Source organism: Pseudoliparis swirei, chromosome 21 (genome assembly GCF_029220125.1).
Source record: "Pseudoliparis swirei isolate HS2019 ecotype Mariana Trench chromosome 21, NWPU_hadal_v1, whole genome shotgun sequence".
Classification (NCBI taxonomy): domain Eukaryota; kingdom Metazoa; phylum Chordata; class Actinopteri; order Perciformes; family Liparidae; genus Pseudoliparis; species Pseudoliparis swirei.
The window spans coordinates 16,774,993-16,799,398 of NC_079408.1; the positions used below are offsets into that span (position 1 = coordinate 16,774,993).

Here is a 24,406-nt window from a genome sequence, read left to right on the forward strand (position 1 = left end):
ACTCCCCCAACACAGCTATCTTTACACCCACCAGCAGAGCTATGCACGTGGAGAGAAAGAGAGAGAGAACATGGACTGATGTGTGGCCAATATGCGACGATGATATGAACAATATGCATGCTTTATCAAATCAAGCACTTTACGTTCCAAAAGAGACACGGACACTCGTCATTGGACTGGCAAACAGAGCTACATGTACGCTGTTAAGTGCATAATGAAAGTGAATAAAATCACATACATATATATATATATGTATATATATATATATGTGTATATATATATATATATATATATGTGTGTATATATATATGTGTATATATGTGTATACTGTCAGATAGTTTATAATATATTTAATGGTTTGCAAACAAAAACAAGTCCAAACCAAAAATATTGACTAAATATGGTCAAATGCAATGCACAAAGAATATCAAAGAGCAACTTAGAGTGGGAAAACTAAATAATGGGAGTGAAACTGCTCTGAAAAACACTTGACAGATTTCCACGAGGTCAAAAGACCAACGATGTACATTCATGTGAATGTAAAGTGACTCAGTGATTCTAACCCGAGCACACTGCTAAGTGTGTCCTTCTGCGTCTGTTTGCCATATAGGTGTGAGGCTCCTTTAAGGTAATGTATACGACCATGTAACCTGCCTCCATATGATCTTTTCATGAACACCTTCCCCATACAGAACACCAAGCTCTGAATCTTACAGCATGCTTGCTGAACACCTGCTTAAGTGCATCTTTATCTCTCAGAAGAACTGCATGGAAAGTAAATAAGAATATATTAGTTTTTTAGACTGACATCTACAAACACAAATATGAGAGGGCCCCCCCTAGTAGCACACTATGGCCAGACTTCCCCATTACCTTCACTTCTCGTCATGTCCTGGACTGTTTAATGGAAGCAGACGTGGTGACGTGTGTCTGCCTGCAGCCCAAAGCAGAGCGGTATTGATTCAGTTGGACTGAATGCAAATTACATCCACACAGACCTTTTCAAGGCCATCGATCCACAGCATTACTGGTACGCTGTTTATAGAAGCTCCAGACATCAGGTCCCTGCCGTCTCTACATGTCAGACGTTTGTTTGTGCGTGTGTGTGTGTCCTCGTCTGATGACATCAGGGAGGTAAATGTCCCGGTCCTCTCGTGACTAGCACAATACTTTTACTGTTGAAAATATCACCCAAACAATACTCCTTCACTGAATGTGTTGGCTCTTTGTTGAGAAACACAGACACCACACAATAAGGCAGCTTTTGAGTTTTCTATGAATGAATGAATATAAACTGGGCAGACAAGCACATGATCATCACATTTATCTTATTTGACAGTCACAAGATTTTGAGTTGCTTTGTTTTTACGAGGACAGAAAAGCATTGGAGTGTTGCAATAGTCAAAAGAAAAAACAAATTAAGTGCAAGAATCATTATTTGTTTCCATGAAGAAGGTCCAGATACAGTAGATTGGTAAAATGGTATATTGGTATAATGGCAAACAAATCCTCAGGTTGGGCTTGTTTGACACAGTTTTAAGTCCACTTAAAATCCTATTACTTTGAAAAAGCATGGATAACTATTTTGATTTTGATGTTTTTTTCCAGCCAAATTGTAATACTTCCTAAGAAGTCTGTTTGCAATTTAGTCGGGGGGTCTTGGTGGCCATCGGGTGCTTGAAAATGAACAATAACAACAGTTTAAGTTATTTTCAGTTGAAAATGGCTCTGAAATCTTACTGCGTCTGCAAGATGTTTGCAGAACAAATATGACACATTTTCCCGATATCCTTAGAATCCCTGACAGAGCCGGTTGAATGAGGAGACTCTAGAATCTAGACTCTGGACTCTAGACTCTAGAGGGGACATTAGTCTAGCCTTTTAAGCCAAATGGGGGACTTTTTGGACATTGTGGTTAAACTGTCTAAAACACGATAATAAACATGAGCAAATATATTCATGTTGTACATCAAATGAAAGAAGACAACTTGGGCTACAATAATCAGTAATCCATTTCAACACAACTCAAACACCAACTGCAATAATCATTAAAATATCATAATTATAATTGTCAGGAGCCGGCCACTCAGAACATTTCCGGAAATAGCGACACGTAGCTCCGAGCTATCGTAGAAAAGCAAGAGGACTTCACACAGATTCTAAATATCTTTACAGAATCCTTCTGCACCAAAGCATCACAGAGAAATGAGCCAAAGAACACAGCCACATTAATCGCTTCGTGGCTTTACAGCCAGAAAATGCAACTTAGTTTTGTTGTTTAGAAGAAGAAATTAAAATCCGCCCTTCCCCGGCGGAGATATCTGCGTGCGCAACAGCTCATGAGTGACAGATCCAATAAACGGCTTTACGTGCACGAAGCACGCCCACAGCAACACTTCGTTTTATCATTCTTTTATCTCTGGTTTACTGTTGTAAAGCCACAGACTGATATATTTGAATGTATTGAACACCAAAAGTAATATGAAAATGAATATATATATGGTCTGATACATGAGAAAAGTCAAATGGCACAGATGGTGCTTGTTAAAGGAGTCCTGTCCTGTACTTGGGTTACTGAGGCGTTTTGGTTTCCTCCGACTTGGCTTGACGCGCTCTGGTCTTCTGCTGCTTGCTGTGATCGGTCCCGACAATTGCCTCCGACACGTTGAATGTTATTGAAACGTTTTAATAATGTTTCAGTCCGGTATAATACAAACAACTAGTCAAAACCCTTTCCCGTTCCGGGGTCAAAACACCTGCCGTCGCCAATTACATCTTGATTAATATAGGCGTACAAAGATACCCTCAACAGCGCCACCCAGTGTATACATAAACATACATGTACCCACACAACATTTGGCTCTTACAGTGTTCAAATGTGCCCAAATGCACATTTTAGAGACCTCGCCTAAATTCTCTTGACTAAAAACTCTCCAACGATTGCTCTGCTTTATTTTTTGTGAGTCATACTTTGCAGATGGACTGTTCACAAGTTGTGTTATTATATGGATGATTTTAGGCCTCTATTTTCTATTTTCATAGAAGTTTCATCTTTATTTACTCTTAACCAGTAATATATATACAAATATGTACACATCTGAACAAAAGCTCACATGTGTTGCCTTTATTATAACACCAACATTATTCAAATCGCTTTTGTGGTTGCAAAGCTACACCCTTTTTAGTTTGGGTATGTTATTTCGAGCAGAAACCTCAACAATCGGGTGGGGTTCAAAGGGCTCGACTGTCCCCGAGAGACTCGAGACACATGACCAACGGATGGAGCTGAATTAGCCCGAGCGCCAGCTAGATAATCTGCTAGCATGTTTATGTTTGGCATTGAGCCTCCTGTCGCTTCCATATTGTTGACAGAGATATTGAAGTTTAATTGTTGGTCAACAGATCCACACTCTAAAGAGGGAACATCCTGAATACAAGTCTAGTTTATGTCTCTTATTGTAACAGATGCATTGTTTAAGTTGTTTAGTCCCAGAGAGACGGTATGCTACGACTAAAAGTGACAGACTGCGCTGGGTTGATGAACAAACTTTAGAGAATCCTGAGAACTCTTCGAGGACAGTTCTGCTAGGATTCTCTTCACGGATACATCTTTAGAACCTTAGAGCCATCCATCCACCATAAGATATTGTGACCTGTAGCTGCTAACCAAAAAGTGTAGTTGATTTACAATGTTGTGTTTTATCGCTTATGAATGAAACATTATAATAATAATAATAATCATTTATTTTTTATAGCGCTTCTCAAGTCACCCGAAGTCACTTTACAGAGTCCAGAGTCCAGTAGTCATACACACAGTCGTCCCGGTGGTGGTAAACTACATCAGTAGCCACAGCTGCCCTGGGGCAGACTGACGGAAGCGTGGCAGCCAATCAGTGCCTACGGCCCCTCCCCCACCACCAACATTCATTCACATCCATATGAACCGGGGTGAGGCTGCGGTGCATGTCTTTATGATGGTGGGGGAAACAGGAGTACCCGGAGTAAACCCACGCAGACACGAGGATAACATGCAAACTCCACACAGAAAGGACCTGGAACGACCGGGATTCGAACCCAGGGCCTTCTTGCTGTGAGGCGACAGTGCTAACCACTGAGCCACCGTGCCGCCCGTGTTATCATTTCTAAGAGGAAGAATGTGTTAATTCTTCTTTTAGATCTTTAATTAATCATGCTTTCAGAAAAAATACCATTTAAAGGGCAATTTCTTCTTTTCATTTAAATAAATGTCTGTTCACTATCTATTTCGTATCGAGGCCGACTGATGAAAGCCTTTATAGCAGTATTACAAAGTCTGCGGCAACATTCGTGGGGAGAATCACAAGGACGTACAGAAGAGAATTGAGGTCCAAGAACACACATGGAGATGCCGTTCATCGCCACAGAGAAGTGGAACTCAGATCTTCAAGAATGTAGCCTTACGATTGGCAGTGAAGAATGTATCATATTCCGACATACAACACATACCACTTCACTTCAGCACCATGACAGGCAAACAACTCGGTATGTCCGTCCACTGCTTTGTCCCCAGACCGTTAACCTTCTCCTCAATGTCATTTACTTAATGTCTCCTGCCATCTCCCCTCTAAACAGCTTCATCTGCCAAAGCACTCATCAAATTAGTTTCGCCAGCACATGAGATGTAATGTTGTGTCTGTGTGTCTGGTTTAAAGACACAAAGGTTAACCTAGCCTTGGGCGGGGAACTCGACCCAAGTTTAAACAATGTCTCCACATTTAAACACCCCCCCCCCCCTATGGTTTGGTAATCCACTGGGCGGGGCCGCCATAGTCAACAAACCCTTTTAATCTGGGATGGACCATATGGCTGACGGGCTGCGGGAGGGAGGAGGAGCCACTTGCTGTATGCTCCCGCTGTGGAGGAAATGTGGTGTGTGTGTGTGTGTGTGTGTGTGTGTGTGTGTGTGTGCAGTAGGGTTTACTGGCAGGGAAAGGGAGCAGAGAGGTGTTCATTATGCACATTCAGGGGGTTGTAATGGAGCAGCTGAAGACTAGCAAAGGGTATAAAACATCATTTTTTCAGTTTTCCTATGTTTTCCTAATTACAGTTACAAATCACAAATGTGTGAATGCTAACATAACTACTAGCTGACCCTAGTTAACTAGTGCCCAGATCCGTTATAGGGGACAACAAGGTGACGGAGTGAAGTGCATTCAGTTATCCAGACGAACACTTATCTGGGATTAAATATGAAACATAAAATATGAAGCGTCTTACTGCCACATGTAGATATATGTATTAATGAGTATTAAACACATAAGTACACTTGGCAGCCAGTGGCGGCTGGTGATTTTTTTGGGGGGGGGGGGCGGCGCAGTTTAAATAGCACTCAACAATGAGAAGAAAAGAGGTTTTGAGTAGAATATTGTAAAAAACAAAGCTTTATTTCAAGAACACAGCATGCTCAACACTGTCCAATAACAACTATCAACACACTGTAACTTTGGGCATGAGAGGTTCAGAGCAGCTTTAAGGAACATTGGGTTGGGTTTCAGAGGTTTGCAAAATAAAAGAGCTTCACCCTCACATGAAAGAGGTTCAGAGCAGAATAGAGTCAGAAAGAGATCACATGTTACATTGGGTGTTTGACAGAGTAGACCCACTACTGTAAAGACAAGTAGCCTCCTCTCTTTAAAGTTGGCAAACTTCTCCATAACTCTCTGGTTAAAGTCAATCATGTCTGTAACCAGCCTGTTTCATTATTCTTGAGGGAATGTGTCTGTTTTTCAGAACTTCTCTGTTGTGTTTTCGATGCCAGTTCGGTCTCCTTCTGCTGCTCTGCAAACAGGGTTAGCTTCATGCTGTTAGCAAGTTAGCTCCATGCTCTGAGCTAGATAACTGCGGCAAGATTCATGCTTTACACTTGTCTGAAGCTCTGTAGATCCCTCACCCCGTTGTAGTCCAGAGAGTTTCAGTCCCAGGACTTTGGAACAACAGACAGGGGGAACAAAAAACGAATTACTCATGGAGCATTCAGCTAACCAGCTCCGGTTAGCATATCGGCTAGAGGAGAATCTCCGGGTGTACGTCCTCCCGCGGTCAGCGATTTGCTGCTGAATTTTTAATTCCGGATGTTCGGGTCCCAACTCTTTCAGCCTCTTCTTGTCAATATCTGACCGTCGATTGAAAGGTCTTTCGTAGAGATACCACAGAGTTTTCAGTCACCGACGCCATGCTAACAACAAGCTTCTGCTAGCTATGTTGCTCGCGTACCTGCGTGGAGGTGGAGGTGGAGCTCCCTGGCAGGGTTGCCAGGTCTGTGAGATAAAACCAGCCCAAAAACCAGCCCAATATCAGAACTCAAAATATGCCCGTGCCAAACCATATACACTGCTTTTAAAGTCCAACAGCATTGCTATCATTGCCAAATGTATTGTAATATCTACAAAGTAACAACATATGTTTAGTTTGCCAGCATTAAAAGCAGTTTTCCCTCAAGTTATTTCACCTAGGTCCTAAAATGGCCTTGTATAATTAGATACAGTATATTATCATAAATAAAATGTGTGTACGTGCTGATCTGGAGTCAGTTTGGTGGGATTTGGGTATGAATAAATTATTTCATTTAAAATATGGATTTTTATTTAAAGATATTCATGTAATTTGCATGCAAAATAGGTCTACCCGAACCAAGGACAAAAAATTCAACCCGCGCAACACTTCAAAAGTGGCCCGATTCCGCAGGAAAACCGCGGACCTGGCAACACTGCTCTATGGGCTGAGGGAACATACGGGTCTCTGATCTGCCGAATAATCCAATCGCGTGCGCACATTTGTGCGCACCAAGATTCAGTTTCATCCACCAATGTGAAGCCGGTCATTGCCAAAACGACTGAAATGTTGTATCGATGCATACACACCGTTAGACCAGCGCCTCGAAAAGGGGAGGGGCTTCTCTCCGTGATAATGGCGATATATTATATTTTTTCACATTAACTTAAGTGGTTGTTGACAGGGGCTTACGGTCTCCCACACATATTTAGCGCGTCAACACGGTATATTTACTATTTAAATGATTTGGCATATAATGTTTTTTGACAGGATTTTTTTTTTCTTCTTTTTTTTTTTTCATGTCCAAATTTTAAGAGGGGCGGCGCACTAGCGCCCCCTATGGACGAACCGCCACTGTTGGCAGCCTATCCAGAGGGAACAGGTTACTGTATGCTGTGTTTTGAAAAAATAAAATCATGAATTATAGAAGTTGGAGGCCAGGTTGCTATGGAAACAGAGATTCTAAAAAAAAAAGATGTTTTTCATGGATTGTTCTTTTTCTCCAACATTAGGGACAAAATGTTTCCTTCTGTGTCAACGCGTATGGAGACTGAAAATGTGACTGGTACAAGCAGGACAGTGAGTGCATGTGGGTGTCTCCCACAGCAGAGTGGCATGTGGGTGTCTCCCACAGCAGAGTGGCATGTGGGTGTCTCCCACAGCAGAGTGGCATGTGGGTGTCTCCCAAAGATGATTGACAGGTTGAACTGAGCATTGAATTGAACGGAAAGGTTTTGTCTTCATAGCTGGTAACAATCCCCAATTACCGACCCTCACTACCTGGTACCTGACTGAGGACCCACTGGTCCACAAGGCCTAGGTCAACATGAGGGATGTGGGACACAGAACAGAGCAAATGTTCTGTCAGAATGACGTGAATATCTGAAGCCTATCTTAACCTCCTGATTCGTTCGTTCACTCAAGTGACTGAAAACCAACACAGTCTCACAGTGTATGTGTGTGTTGTTTGTGTACAGCGACAGGGATTGTACATTTCATCATAGGGCTACTTTTTCTGTCAGTAGGGCCACATCCAGTTCCTTCCTTCCTGCTGCTGTCAGGCTGCACAACACACTGCAATAGATCGCTGGAGATCCTGGCAAACTCAGCACTTTATTTTTATTTTTCCTCTATATATTTAGTATGTTAGTATTAGTATTTAGTATTGTTATTGTTATTGTGTTTTATATATATTTTTTCTATTAATGCTCTGATGTGCACCGCTGCTGTGATTTTTGAAATGTCCTCACTGTGGGACAAATAAAGGAATATCAAAAATCAAATTATCCTATTCAAGGTCATGGGGTTCTCCTGGACACCTGTCCAGTTCACCTCAGAGATAGACCACCAGTCACACCTACGGGGAGTTCAGAGTCTCCAGTTAACTTGCATGTCGTTGGACTGTGGGAGGAACCGGAGAACACAGAGGGAACCCACGCTGCCCCGGGAGAACCTGCAGACTCCAAACAGAAGAACCACCGGGACCTGAACCCGTTATTCATTGTTTTTGTGCTGAGCACACACAAAAATGGACAAATTATTGCCATCTACACAAAACCAAGAGATTTCATTGGGTAACCCATCGGTTATCGGTCTGACCGGGGTTTTGGTGCAGTTGGACGTCCTTCTCCATGAGCTGCTTATCGTTTACAGTCCCGTTAGCAATGTAAGATGCAATCCTGGAGTTGGAGTTGAGAAATGACGTAGAGCTCATTTTTAATCAATACAATAGAAATAATAAAAACAAGCTGAATCTGTTTATAACGATAAAACCACACTAGACTAAATCACTCTGATACTAGACGGTATGATGGCCAGATGTTGTAGAGATAAGCAACAGTTGTCGTCCTGCCGCCTCTGTAAAGAGAGTGTGAGTAATCAGGAATGAGTGGTGAGAACCAACCAGCTGCTCCACTCCAACAGCACCGCTGTGCACCATCATACATGTGCACAGACACGTACTGTATTAACCGTACGAGCAGAGGGAGACAAACAATCACTATTAAGTGGCGATAGCAGGAGCCTGGCTTACTAAGTAGTTTTGCTGAGCAATTACTGAAATTGCATTTTTGACACCGCTCATAAATAGTCTGTGGTAGGAGGAGCTCTGTGTGGACAAGTGGGTCAGAAAACTATGTTGACTCAAGGAGCTTCTAGAGGGATGTCGTATGTGTACCCATTATAAGGCTATAAGTAAAATCCATAATTTGGGATGTTGGGCTTTATAAAATAAACTGAATTGAATTGACTTAACTAACGGGACTTCGGTAGTTATTTTATGATCTTTTCCTTTAGCTAACCAGGTAGTATTTTTGCCTCAATTTAACCACTTTCACTTTCAAATATTCCAAATTGAATTTCCGATATCTCAACAACAAAAAACATACAATAATATCACAAACAAAGATGTAAAACATTTCTGAAAAAAATTGCTTTGAGATGAGACGCAACAAAAGTCAGTTATAAGAAGTCAGCGGATATACAATTTAATCTTCAATCATTTACAAAATATAATTTTTTAAAAAATGGTTATATGCTTAGACCAGTGGTCCCCAAACTATACATATACATATACACATATATATGCATATATACACATACATATATATATACACATATATTTAAATACACATATTATATATATATACACACATATATATATGACATAATGGACATTATATATAACAATGGATTCGTAAAAGTATACATCTACTAATTAATAATTGTATCATACAATATTTGTCAATAAATCATCTTAAATCAAATTTCTCCGAGAGAGACAAAAGACACTTTCTTGTGTGCACTATACATTGTCTTGTGAACATATTCTTGGGGCTCCTCACCACCCAGTTTAATTCACCATTTTTTCTCGTGGAATGAGGCATACATGTATTCTGGAAACAGACAAGTAAAATCCTAGCACTTCTATTTTCTGACCGGAGAGAAAATATGATTTTGCATACCAGGCAAAGCAATCTGTGTCACTGTTCTATAGTCTCAGGGCCAAAGTCCCAAAAACTGAGTGTTGTCCATTAAGACCTAAAGTAGCTCATCTTGACTTCTCTGAAAAGACGTTTAGGCAGATAGCTCTCAAGCTAAGCTCCTTTGGGTAATCGGCCCCCTCGCATAACTAAGCCACTATCATCTGCTATAGTGCACATCTACTCTGGACCACACCACTGTGGCCACAGGGTCGGACTCAGTCACATCTAGCAATCACTGGATTCACAGATTGACGGGACAAACTAAATGCATCAAGATCTCACGGAGAAGATTCCCCTGGAAGTCCAACCACTCCTGGCTCCTTGGATTACCGGAAAGGCAATCAAGAACAAGTGAGGATTGGTTAAATTTACCCGAGAACGCCCAAGAGGCAGATCCTGATAGGGTGCTCTTAAACAGTGTGTCTCTGCACTTCCAGGGTACCCCCTGTGGTTACTCTCCGTAGTGGATTCTCCCTCTTTGGGTTGCCATGACGACATGGTTGGTAACTCTCCTGATCTGCAGAGTCCCATCGAGCCACAGCTACCAGATTATAAATGCTCTAATCCAGGATTTTGCCAAATCCCACTTCAGCATAAAACCTTGATGCTCAACATCCATGTTCCATCAGTGGGGGTTTGTGTGGGGTCGGGCTTTGTGTGGGGGAGGGCTCTCTCTGCGTGTGTGTGTGTGTGTGTGTGTGTGTGTGTGTGTGTGTGTGTGTGTGTGTGTGGAGGGACATCATGAAGCTTCATGATTAGTAAAGAAGAAATTTTCAGAATTTTTATTGAAATAACTTGTGCTTTTTCAAATAATAGAATAAAGCAATCACTTTGAAGTAAACCAGATTGCTTCATCAGACAAAAATAAATCATATGTGCAATAACTATTAGAACACCGCAAATACAGTTATATATGTGCAAAAAAGCACCAATATAAAACATTTAATAAATTGCTTATTGTGCCTTAAATTAACCTGTTTTCCTGAATATAGTTTGAAGAAAATAACAATAAAGTGCAACCATTGAAAAACTATATGCCTCCTGCCGTGGCCCAACATAAACATTTACAGGAAGGTTTAGGCATTTCGTCATGTATTTATTAATGACTTAGTTTTATGTCCGTGTACTTTGTGCTTTTGTAATATGTGAGGTTCTCAATCAATCTTTCTGCATTGGTGAGTGGGGGGTTGGTGAAGCGATTAACATCTCCGCCATGAAAATGTCCCCCTAAACTGCATCAGTTGAGCCCCCAGCTGTGGCCTGAGATTAGATTAGATAAACAAACAAGAGAGTGGATCTGCCGGCAGCACAGCTAAATAATGTAATGCTCTGAGGATTATCAACCATGGTCGCAGAAGAAAGCGTACCTTTCACTCGTATTTCTAAAGCATACTTTGAGACGTCCGAAACTGTTCATTAGATTCTAATGTAATCGTCCACACACACACACACACCGGTCGTGTGTGTGTGTATGTGTATGTGTGTTGAGGTCGTGAGCTAAAATCATCCACTGTAGGCTCCTGGTCATACTAGACCAATTGAAGCTGTGCTGCTTAAATGTCAACACCTTTACCAAAACATCTCATATCATTGCAGTTTGGAGACCAAATGTTCGTTAGATGGAACGAGCCCGGCCGATATCTGCCCCATGTATGTCTACCTTGCATTGGGAAAGGGACGGAGACTCTGGGATGCATTTGCTTTGCTCGACTTCAGGATAGATGATAGAAGAGTGATAGAAGAAGAGGGAGAGGAAAGACCTACTGAAGGGAACATGAAAAAGAGGAAGAGGAGGTGGACGTAAAAGGTTCTCTGTGTGTCTTATACCTGCAGAGGAGATGCACTCATCAGAATTGCACTGCAATGCAATGGGAGGCCGAGCAGTGCGTCAGAGTCCATATTTCAAGACTGAATCCATCACAAAGCTTCAAGGCTCATCCCAAAGGCCTTGAGGAATCGTTTCTTTTTTGAGATGCCTATCCTTTGCATCACATAATCCATTGCGATGTGTTCAGCTAGCCCGTTCAGGCAATCTACGCCAGCTCCCAGATTCAGAAAATGGAACGTGAGCACATTATAATTACCAGATGTATCACTGGTAAAAAACAACTGGACCGATAGTAATATTAAAACATTGGTGCAGGATGTAACTTAATGGAAGATCTGAAAACTGAGTTTAATTCGGAATATTCTAAACTTTATAGTGTTTACTGTTTGTGCTGTTTTGATAGAAAATAAAGAAAATAAAACTCTTCCTGTGCTTGTGATGGGAGGCTGCATCAACAGAAGAGACATATATTTGCATACCTCTCACACACATAACCATCCTGTCCACCATTGTTGTTCTGTTTAATCCATCGATTTAGTCTGCGCTCAATCCTCCACAGCCCTCTTTATTCTTATTTATCGTCCACTGAACATGGCCACCAACTCACTATGGATAAAGGATAAATACACAGTGAGTTACGATGTATTTGAAACGCACCAAGAGTCTTATTCAGATTTGTTAGATAACGTAAAGAAGTGTGAGGTGAATCATAAACAAAGGAGAGTCAGACGGTTTGGACCACAGATGTGAGACACACACCGGCCTGTTATGGTCCCCGAATGTATCCTCCACCACATCGACGACAGGATGGAGGATCAGCTGTTCCCAACTAAAACACACAGACGGCGACGAGAAGCTGTTCGACAAATCATTTTCTCCATCGATTGTGTAATCTACGTCAAGTCATGCTGCTAGAAGAGAAATGAATACAGGAATTATTATAATATTTCACAGGAGCGTAGTGTAAGAGTATACAGTCCTGTACAGTAAGTGTGTGAGGATACATTGTTCCACAGTGTCAGCTAATGAAACAACCAGGACACTAAAATAAATAAATGAACAAGCTGGTTATGGCTTTGCTGAAATATAGGTCATTTAATAAACATAATGTCCGTTCAAGTCATTCTAGATTGAAATAAATATGGCAGAGTTTAGCGCAGTTAAGTTATTCCACGAGTTAGCCAGAGCAATGATAAGTTAGCAAAGTTAGCAAATGCACCAAATGATGATCAGAATCAAATATAGTTGATCCAAAAAGGTAGAGAGAGAGAAACCAACAGTGGATGTGCCGCCAGTTTAAAGTTTGACTCAGCCATCCAAAGTCAGACTACAGATGTGCTTCTTTATTATCAGGAACTCATCGTCTTGTCTCTAAGAGTGGAGTGGAGTTATCATTCTAAGCCCCAAATATCAAGCATGTTTCATACTATCAGGATCCAATATCAGCAATGCAAAGTGAAAACATGGATACATCATCATCTTCAAGATGATGGCATTGAATCACAACGGTATCGTGGAAGATATCAGCAAATATTGTATAATATCGATACCATATCTTATCGTGATGATATGTGGGGTCTGACTGGTGCTACTGTATACACTGAAAAGATGAAATATGTTGTCCTTCAGCAGCAATTTCATTAAAAGCCTGGAGGTGAAGTTGGGAGGATGAATACATTATACACACGTTGCCTTCCAGACATACATGTAGACCAAACACATGGTATCTTCTGGAGTTTTCATCATCAGACGATTGATTCCACCTGCTGTGACATCACACATTAGGGTGTGGCCACCACGCTCTGCGTCTGAGTTACTGCTTCATGTGCATGAAGACGAATGAAAGCGTCACAATCTGCTGAGGCTGGTTTGATTTCAGCCTTGAACACTGAACACGGTTTCATGGCCTGACTGCACCCATGCTCACCCTTTTTGAGTGAGAGTGGGGTGAAAGGTAAAGTGGTCAAATGCACATGTACACTTGAGGCTATTGGCGATGTTCTGCCTGTTCACGCACAATAAGACATATTGCATTGTGTAGTGAGCTGCATAACATGTTGCTCATTCCCCGTTATGGTCCTCTGGAGTCGGGCACTAACACATTTACCACATCTAATTACATTGACAGAATGTTTTTTTAAAGTTATTAAAGTTTGCTTCATGTGGTGTTTCCTGGGAGAGTGAAATTCTGCCAAGAGGTTGGATTATTTGCCTTTACATCCTTTTCTAAATAAAGCTCAAGACCAACTTCTTGAAGATTAACATCTATATTGATATATTTTGAATGTTGATTTTATTCTGCCAAGAGGTTGGATTATATGGAAGATATATTATGTTAGTATCCTCAGAACACCACCTTGTTTATAACAGAGTCTTCCCCAGGACTCTGGAAATATTATAACACATCTGACTGACTTCAGAATCTTAATGTTGGGTTCAGGTCAAATTATAATAAAAAATGTCATTAAAACGAAAAGGAACATTTGTTGCAGTTTGATTTTACTTTGGGCATCTGGAACATAGCCAACATTTACTGAATTTCTAAATAATCAGCAGGCTTCGTCAAACAACGGTATTCGGTGCACCTTTGTAATTTTTTTAAGAGTAATAATATAGAAATATGGCTCAAGTAGCATCGACATGCCAGCACAACTAGAGAAAGGCTTGTTTCTGATAGACACATTGGTGAGGGTGGATTACTCTTCAGTTTTTATTTTAATTTTACGTTGCTTCTTTTTTTGTCGTTTTATTTTTTGAGTTATTAAATGGAATAAAGTTTTTCAAACTAAAGGAGAATCAGGAAGAGGGCGTCGCTCTTTTAGCTGATGAAATGATTTTAATGAGAATGATGATCTGTTCGGTGTATTTCATATTTCATACTGTTAGTCAAAATAAATAAAAAACTGTAAATGTAAGTGCACTATAAGCAGCATTGCTGTGGATAGAAGCTCAGAACCATCGGATTCGGTTTACTGTACGGACCTACGTGTATGCAGAAGATGTAAAGACTGTACAGTATACAGAGAGAAAGAGTTGAGGAGGACACAATACCACAGAGGGCTTCTCACTAAATATGATGAAATGTACCGAGGGCACCATAGACTTAATTTCATAAATAAAAGCAGTTGAAGATGAGCCTGTGGGCCACCAGAGGATCAGTAACAGATGTTTACTGCATTAAAACTAAAACACCTTGTTCATGGAGCATTTTCCCTTTCTGTTAAATGATTGGCGAGCACAATGACGTATGAGTGAGATATCCAGTATCATAACCACGTGCTGTAGCCATCATCGTCCATGCCAAGCCCTCTGGTACACAAACAAGGGGTTAACTGACAGTGGGCATGATGCTGTGATGTAAATGTCTGTCCTCTGGCACTGACTGGACAACCCACCAACTATTAGTCACTTCTAGGTGTGTGTGTGTTGACGGGGTGAGTGTTAATATTAATCTGATTTATTGCAATAGGAGGAGAGGAGAGAGAAGCCCGGGTCGAGTAAAAAAAAAAAAAATGGATTGTTAATATTAATCTGACCGTAATGTCTAGGTTCCGGCAAAACATCAAAAGAGACGGCACTATGCCCCTAGAAATGGGCCGGAGAGAGAGATATTGTGTCGCCCAACAGTATTCAACATTCACACACGTTATCAGTATTTACACATACCAAGAGGGGGCGCACGGCCGACAGACAGCCCCCACCCATGGGTAGGAGGGAATTCTCATGAGAAGACTAGAGCCAAGAAGATCTCAGGGGGGGTGGGATATGCACCTGTGACGAGATCTGTGTATAAAAGATTGAATCTTAATCTGGGGGACAGTGTGTTTTGGGCCTCGACTTGCGTGTTGAGGAGAGCTCCCCGTGTCATTGCAATCGCTGGTGAGCATTTGTACTTTGCTTCTGATGAGGAAATAAACGTCTCCCTAAAGGAGAGAACGATAGCCGACTGTGGATCTTATTATTGTAGAAGCTCTTCCAGGCTGCCGATTTTGAATTACGCTACAGTGAGAGACAGGAAGAGAGAGAGGGCACTCCAATAATCCCATGTTAAAATCTCCCATGCAGTGCTGTGAAGAGGCAAGAGGAAGAGAAAACAACACAACAGCTCTTCATCTAAACATGAACAACGATCACGACTTGGCTTCAGTTAGAAAATATGTTATTTTGATGCCAAGTGATGGTCTATATCCCATATATTACCTATGACTATTGTTAAAGGAGCCCTGTCCTGTACTTGGGCTACTGAGGCATTTTGTTTTCCTCCGGCTAGTTGGTGGGTTGTCCAGATGGTCTTCTGCTGCTTGCTGTTCGGTCCCGACAATTGCCTCCGACACGTTGAATGAGAGAGAAACGTTTTAATGATGTAAAGTCCGGTATCAAGACAAACAACAAGCTCACCGCGATACCTTCAAAACCCTTTCCAATTCCGGGGTCAAAACACCTGCTGTCGCCAATTACCTCTTGATTAATATAGGTGTACAAAAATACCCTGAACAGCGCCACCCAGTGTATACATAAAACATACATGTACCCACACAACATTTGGCTCTTACAACTATTTTGAGTCAACGAGTCCATAAAGCAAAGAATGCTTGAGGGTGAGGCTACTTTGTGATTGACAAGTCTATTCCACTTGAACCCTTTCACTGTTTCTAATCCGAAAAAACTTCATTGCAACATTGTTGGTCCACTAAACATGTCCTATTAAGTGTTCCGTAGTTCATAGCTCCGCCCTCTTGTATCACTTGTGGTTCCAAATATGGTAACAGACAAAATGTTTTTATAACTGCAATATACAAACCAATAGGTGAGACTATGTCCACTTATTATATATGGTTATATTTTGGAATAATATACTACATTAAAATGCTGGCACACTTGCATCGAGCTGACACTTCTTTTATGGATCTGTCGGTTTATTATTTTCAATACCAGAGCGAGTTGAAATTATTGAATTAGTTGAAAGTTTAGTACGCAGTCTGTTTAACCAATATGACGTACATATTTGTTTGGAGTTATAAATAAATGTGTCGGTATCAACAGCAAAGCTTGGCTGTTAATAATAATAATAATAATAATAATCAGCGGGTGGTTCTCAGCAACGACGTCCATTAAAATCATAGAACGTACAACTTCAGTTATTAAATATCACAAGTTAGAATATAAGAGAATGATCATCTTACTGCCCCAATCAGAGCTCCTTATGCCATCCTATGATTCCTATATTTCTTTTATTTCCATAAACAACAGTTGTATGCTGATCCAAGCTAAAAACTCTCAATCGTTAATGACCAGGTGTGTCTCTTTTAATAAACACAAACAAGCTCTGCACAGCTCCTTCAGCCACCGGCTGATTCCTCCCCGTGTCTGAGGGAGAGGAACCACAAGGCATTCCTTCCTGCTGCTGTCAGGCTGCACAACACACTGCAGTAGATCGCTGGAGATCCTGGCAAACTCAGCACTTTACTTTACTCAGCACTTTACTTTATTTTACCCCTGTATATTTAGTATTAGCATTTAGTTTTTAGTATTTTGTTTTGTGTTTTATATTTATTTTTCATTGATGCTCTGATGTGCACCGCTGCTGTGATTTTTGAAATGTCCCCACTGTGGGACGAATAAAGGAATATCATATCATATATGACAGGGATGCCCAATACTTAAAATACCAATCATGAACTGTGCCACTCACAAACATTTCCCAACAACAGTACTAAATCTATGCATGGATAATACACTCCCTAATATGGCTCCATAAAGATAGACATCATATCTCACATATTAAACCTCAGCGGGAGGATTCTGTGTTTGCTTGAGTGGAAAAACAGAATGAACACACACTGCGCAGCCGGAGAGACTGTGTGCGTAGGACACCAGTGCAGGTATGTGTCGGACTTGTATTGGAACGGTGCCCACCCGGGTAGAGGATGAAGACGTGTGCAGAGGTCATTTGATGAGCAGTGGGATGAAGGATGCATGGAGGAGGATCCTAGCAGTGTACAAGAGGAGATGAGGACACGCAGGACTCAGACATGACGGCGTGTCCGTTGGAGTCACAGATCACTGGGATGGCCGTTTCTTCTGGACCGATGCACCGATCACATAACACAGGTTTTCTGCTCTGTAATAGAGAGTTCTCTTTCCATCTAAACAAGAGTATTGCCATAAATGAGTCCCTTGATGATGCGTCTGATATGAAACCGCGAGATGAGGATGCAGGTGGGAACAGTCAATATTAAAACAGGAAAACTCCTCCACTGTCTTTGATAATGGACTCTGATGAAGGCTTCTTCATTGGGTAAAGATGAAGTGAGACTTTGATGGAGGCGTGACTGGTAGTGGGATGGCTGGTGGTGGGATGAATAGTGGTGGGATGACTGGTGGTGGGATGCAGTAACCAGTAAAGCGTGAGGGGATGAATTGGTGGCTGATCCCAGCGAGTCTGGCCGGTACCTTGCGCTTGCGTTCAGCCCGTTCCCGGGAACGCTTCCTCCTCTCTTTGGCTTTCTCCAGAGCCTTCAGGTCCGGAGGTTGCTCCATCTCGGACCGGGCCTTCTTAATGTGAGCCGCGGCATGAGCCATGGCTGGCCTCCGACTGCTGACCGCACCAAGAACACAAGCTTTTTAAATCGCTTTCGGGAAGTCCTCCGAAAAAGGTTTTTGACAGAGATGCCAGTCCACGGTAACAAGCCCTCGTAACAAGCCCCCACCTCACCAGGACCAATACCCTCAAACAGATGAAAGGAGGAGGATGGAGGTAGAGCTGATCTCCTCTCGTTCTCTCACCCACCAGCTCTCTTCACCCATGCATGCAGTGACTGTAAAGCCTCCCTCCCTGCTGCCCAGGCAACCGCATCTGAGACAGGAATAGAGAGAGAGAGCGGAGGAGGGGTGGGCCGGTACTACCGAGAGGTAAGATATAGGGAACCAATAGAAAGGCAGAGAGGCGACCAGAGAGCTCCTCCCTTCCCTTTACCGCATGGGATGGAGAGGGAGCAGCAGACGCTATATTCCAAATGCATGACTTCCCCACTCACCATGTACCAGAGGGGGAGACGGGGGGAGTCGGGGGGGATTATAGTGGGGGAGGAGTAAGAGGAAACCGTGTCTGGGAGGGGATACAAGATACAGAAGCATCCGTGGAACTGCAACAAGGCAGGACCACTTTACTGAGACAGAGGGGGGGAGGACTTGGACTCCAGGCAGGGCCTACAGCGTTCCCTATCAGCAGGTCTGGAATGGTACGGTCTGCGTCAGTGACTGGGAGATTTCACAGCTCCAGAACAACAATGTGCAGCGCATGCACACGCACACACAAACACACGCACGCACACGTGTGTTTGTGTGTTTTTCTTCTTGAGCATGAAGTCATAAAAATAGTATAATAGGAATTTAGATGAAAAAGGGGTCAAACATGGAACTAAACCATGATATCTAAACCTGCTGTTTGCATGTATATTTCAGCCATATCTGTATGTACATCAGATATATTGTGTCTCGAGGACATAGAAATCTAACATACACGTGTTCATAATACATGTGTCCTGTCGTCCAAGGCAGGGGCAGAAGGTATGACTGCCGGCTCACGTCATACAAACACTATTCTAGTGCATCATTCCACACAACCCCTCTCCATGGTTCTGACATGACAGAGGAAACACATCCAGTGTTTACAGAGAGATAACAGACTGCCATTATTAGCTGCAATATTCCTTTAGCCTTTAATAAAAATATGCCACCCACCATAAACCATCTCACATACACACTACATCATTGGTCTCCCTTATTACTACCAAGACATCCACCGAAACGCTCATCTCTTCAGGCCTCACCCTTTTTTATTTGTAATACCACGGTGCCACCTCATGGCATTGCCCAACATTACAGTTCAGGAAGGTTCCAGACAAAGAACCAGAAACTGAATACTGGTTTATAGATCATACCTTCTCTCATGAAGGCTGTGCCCTAACTATTAGACACGTGTTGAAAGCAGTTACAAGAATGTTGTTCCTATTCATTTATTATATTCATGCTTTTATTAACGAGATAATAGTACACATAATTTAACACATGACAGAGAAGACAAGGGAGAAATGTGATTTAAAAAAACGTTTTCTTTGACTGTTTACTTATTTGGGGGACCCCTCACATTAATCTTTGGATCCTTTTGGGTGTTCCTGAAGTCAACATCAACACAAACATCCCAGAGCTGGTGACATGCTAATATGATTTTCATATGCACATTGAATACTGTGTTTGTTATGCCATTGGTATTTACAGAGGTGCTTTTCTTGTTTATAATCACAATATTCTGCATATTTCCCCACAATAAAAAATATATTGTAAACATGTGTATTATGTTTTGCCTGTAAGACTAGAGACCATTTTAGGACTTTATGGATTTGTATGGACACACTAAATAATTTCAGAAGGAAGGGTGTTGTTTTGTAACTTTTCCAGTCACTGTATTGTGAGCTTGCCATTAATATCAAAATTCTACTTTTCTTCCTCTTCACACAAATTAATTAATTATGTAAGAATATGTAAATACGGCTGGTTTATAGCCTCAGTTAGTGTGCAGTGGTCAGCACAAAGGGATTAAAGAACAGTAGATTAAATATGAGTGTGTCCTCGATCAGAACCCATTGAGAGTCACTGTGTGGACACCCATTCACTTACACAGTAAGGCCAACATGAGTGACAGGTTGTAAAGGGTTACCTTCACCTTAACCCTAACACCTTAATCCTAACACCCTAACCCTAACTCAAACCCTAACCACTTACCTAAACCCAACCCACAATATTACCTATTCTGCTCACCTTAATTTTCACGCGCTTATCCGAGCGGAGAAGAGTTCTTGGTGTATCAACACCACCTCTTCTTAATTCTGTTCCCCTCCATTTAGCCTCCCTGCCCTGGGTCAAAGTGTAAATGCTGGGGAATGCACTAAGTGACACACGTCGACCAGTGCATCGCCATAGGTCTCTATTCAACTGCGAAGTCGGCGGACGACGCAGGGAGATCTATGAGTAAATCACATTATCCTAACCCTAACACCCTAACCCTAATACCTTAACCCTAACACTAAAACCCCAACACTGTAACTCTAATACCCTAACTCTAGCCAGTGCCCCTAACCCCTCAACCAACCTAACCCTAGATCTAATGACGAGGGACAGTAGACGTATGGCTCCTGAGGAGTTCCCAGGTCTATAGAGAGAACAACCAATCAGTAATCAGGGGTTTTGTTTTCTAAAATAAAAGCTTGTCAAAAATGAAACCCCGCTGATTTACTGTGATGTTCATAAAATGAGACGTATGAACCTTCTCTTCACTCTTTAGAGAGCAAAGCTTCAGCTGGAAGCCTCCAGTATATATTTCAACCTCTTTGGTTTCCACCTCCGAAGCAGGTCCTGGTTGAACCTGTCATGGAAGTAGAAGACCAGTCCTCCTGGTTCCTAATCTGCTCCAGACCTTCACCAGCAGTGTGTGGGACCAGTAATCTGATGAGGGTCTCAGTCTGGTGGGGGATGACCTACAGAGCCCTGACCTCTGATCCTGGTGGACTCAGGGGTACTTAGCTCAGGTAATTGGTTAAGAGACGACGGGTAGCCAACCAGGAGCCTGTATTATTTCCACGAGATAATTCTAAACCCAGAGCGCACAAAGATATTGTGTACGATTTAGTTCAGATTTAGCTTTTTATTGGTGGATGATGACAGCAGTAATGGATCAGCTCTGGGGGAGGAGGGGACACACACACACACTTTACTTATCAGCTGAAGATGTGCTTATCCAATTGTTAAGATCGATACAGTGTCGTATGATCCTGCAGATCAACAACACCGGGACCAAACATCTGTCCCAACATCTGTCTCCGTCCATTGTGACTTACCTAGAAGAAAAGACAGACAAAAAGATAGACATTAAATATTGCCGCTCCTGTGATTAAAACATTGTCAAAGTACATATTAATGATGATGCAATTTGCAGAAATAAAAGCCTCTGAGATCCTCTTCTCCCACTGAGCTGTAACCACCAGATCCCAGATCTGAGCAGGTATATCATTGAGAAAAATGTTCTCATAACCAAAATAATCAAATGAATATGTGCTCATAGACTCCAGTTCAACTTAAATTGTATTCTTAAGGGTTTAAAGATCTGGAATTAGCAGTTAGTTTATTTTTCAGCTGCAATCTTGCATTGATATTGCGAAGCCAGATAATATATATCATAGTTAACATGTTTACATTTAACATGAAGTCACTCATCAGACAGAGACACAAACACCCGTCCGGCCTCCCAGAATGCATTGCTCTCCACGACACGGTGTCCTTTTGGGGGAGCTCCCTCGGGTGTCACGCGGACAAAAAGGCCCCGCTACCCTGGCCACGCCTCCAGCTCACATCCTTATGAACACATTCATCACGACGATCTGTACGTTAACCTGATTACAAACATGAGTCACATGACATCTATTCCAGTGTGGCGGCCATTTAAACACAATCCCCCACCCCCGACAGGCCACACCATGGGGGAGTGTGTGTGTGTGTGTGTGTGTGTGTGTGTGTCTCTTCAATCTATCATCACTGTCACAAACAGCCAAATGACTGCGTTGCTGCACAGCTTGAGCTGTGATGTCATAGACTGTCCCACATACACAACAATGGAGCAGTGAAGCTGTTGAACCTAATTATGGGATGGAACCCAAGGGACGACCGTAGCTCAGGCTGACCAGGATTCATGTTCCTGACTGACTTAATGTGTCATTATTGTGTTACAACATGATTTCCTCGTATGTTGTTGCCGTCGTTGACACAGATCATCATAATGGGGATTAATGGGGACAGTGGAAACTACATTTTTGTTGTAGTTTAATTTACGAATTCAAACAAAGTCATCTGTCCTATTTACAACTCATTCTTCATATATGTTTACAATCTATAATGTTTTTATTAACTTTGGGTTTACTCATGACGAAAGTTGATTAGTTGATGTTTTCAAATCCAACACCGATAACGTTGTCTGTCCTGAAACATATCTGACGTCTGTTCGAATACGTATACAGGACTGTCTCAGAAAATTAGAATATTGTGATAAAGTTCTTTATTTTCTGTAATGCAATTAAAAAAACAAAAATGTCATGCATTCTGGATTCATTACAAATCAACTGAAATATTGCAAGCCTTTTATTCTTTTAATATTGCTGATTATGGCTTACAGCTTAAGAAAACTCTAAAATCCTATCTCATAAAATTTTAATATTTCCTCAGACCAAGTAAAAAAAAAGATTTATAACAGCTGAGTGTTTGTCAAGGCTCAGGAAACCCTTGCAGGTGTTTCGAGTTAATTAGACAATTCAAGTGATTTGTTTAATACCCTACTAGTATACTTTTTCATGATATTCTAATATTTAGAGATAGGATATTTGAGTTTTCTTAAGCTGTAAGCCATAATCAGCAATATTAAAAGAATAAAAGGCTTGCAATATTTCAGTTGATTTGTAATGAATCCAGAATGCATGACATTTTTGTTTTTTTAATTGCATTACAGAAAATAAAGAACTTCATCACAATATTCTAATTTTCTGAGACAGTCCTGTATATGCCATCTGGTCTGAAACACATATGCCGTCTGTTCTGAAACACATATGCCATCTGTTCTGAAACATATCTAGCATCTGTTCTGAAACATATCCAGTGACTTTTCTGAAACATATATGCTGTCTGTTCTGAAACATATCTAGCATCTGTTCTGAAACATATCCAGTGACTTTTCTGAAACATATATGCTGTCTGTTCTGAAACATATCTAGCATCTGTTCTGAAACATATCCAGTGACTTTTCTGAAACATATATGCCGTCTGTTCTGAAACATATCTACTGTCTGTTCTGAAACATATCTACTGTGTGTCCTGAAACATATCTGGCATCTGTTCTGAAAACTTATCTAGTATCCGTTTTAAAAGAAATATGCCGTCTGTTCTTAAACATATCTAGTGTCTGTTCTCAAATACAAATGCTGTGTGTCCTGAAACATGTCTAGCGTCTGTTCTGAAACATATATGCCGTCTATTCTGAAACATATGCTGTCTGTTTTGAAACACATCTAGTGTCTGTTCTGAAACATGTATGCCGTCTGTTCTGAAACATAAATGCCGTCTGTTTTGAAACACATCTAGCGTCTGTTGTGAAACATATCTAGTGTCTGTTCTGAAATATATCTAGCATCTGTTCTGGAACATATATTCCATATTTTGTTCTGAAACATATCTGGCATCTGTTCTGGAACATATATGCCATCTTTTGTTCTGAAACATATCTAGTATCCGTTTTAAAACAAATATGCCATCTGTACTTAAACATATATAGTGTCTGTTCTGAAACATATCTGGTGTCTGTTGTGTAAAAATGCTAGCATCTGTTCTGAAACATATCTAGCGTCTGTTCTGAAACATATCTAGGGTCTCTTCTGAAACATGTAAATGCTGTCTGTAACATATATATGCCGTCTGGTCTGAAACACATCTGCCGTCTGTTTTGAAACATATCTTTGAAACATATCTGCCGTCTGTTCAATGAGAGACAGAGCGTTCTTTCAAGTAATGAAAACAATTATCAGGCCTCTATCATTTAAGATTAATGGGATTTTAAAACATTGATAATGCAACAATTTGCACGCTTCAGTTCTTTGGTTGGAGTAGCAAGATAAACACAAGCTTGATGAGCATTGGCATCATAAAAGGTTTAAAGCTAACACAGTCTCTTCTTTTGCTGTCTATT

The 24,406-nt window shown here is 41.3% G+C and overlaps 1 protein-coding gene across 18 annotated transcripts in view; it reads right to left on the reverse strand.

Annotated features, from left to right (window-relative positions):
- The window catches only part of ank2b (ankyrin 2b, neuronal), a 219,178-nt gene that overhangs the window by 97,279 nt on the left and 97,493 nt on the right, over window positions 1-24,406 (reverse strand). For 9 of the 18 annotated variants that reach the window (XM_056442740.1, XM_056442734.1, XM_056442743.1 and 6 more), the window contains exon 2: window positions 18,076-21,518. The exons of 3 other annotated variants lie outside the window; for them this stretch is intronic. In XM_056442740.1, coding sequence (XP_056298715.1) covers window positions 18,076-18,204 — 129 coding nt within the window. In that variant the 5' untranslated portion in view covers window positions 18,205-21,518. Of the gene's footprint in view, window positions 1-18,075; window positions 21,519-24,406 lie in introns of those variants that run through there. 6 more of the 18 variants (XM_056442747.1, XM_056442746.1, XM_056442745.1 and 3 more) reach the window with 3 other exon arrangements.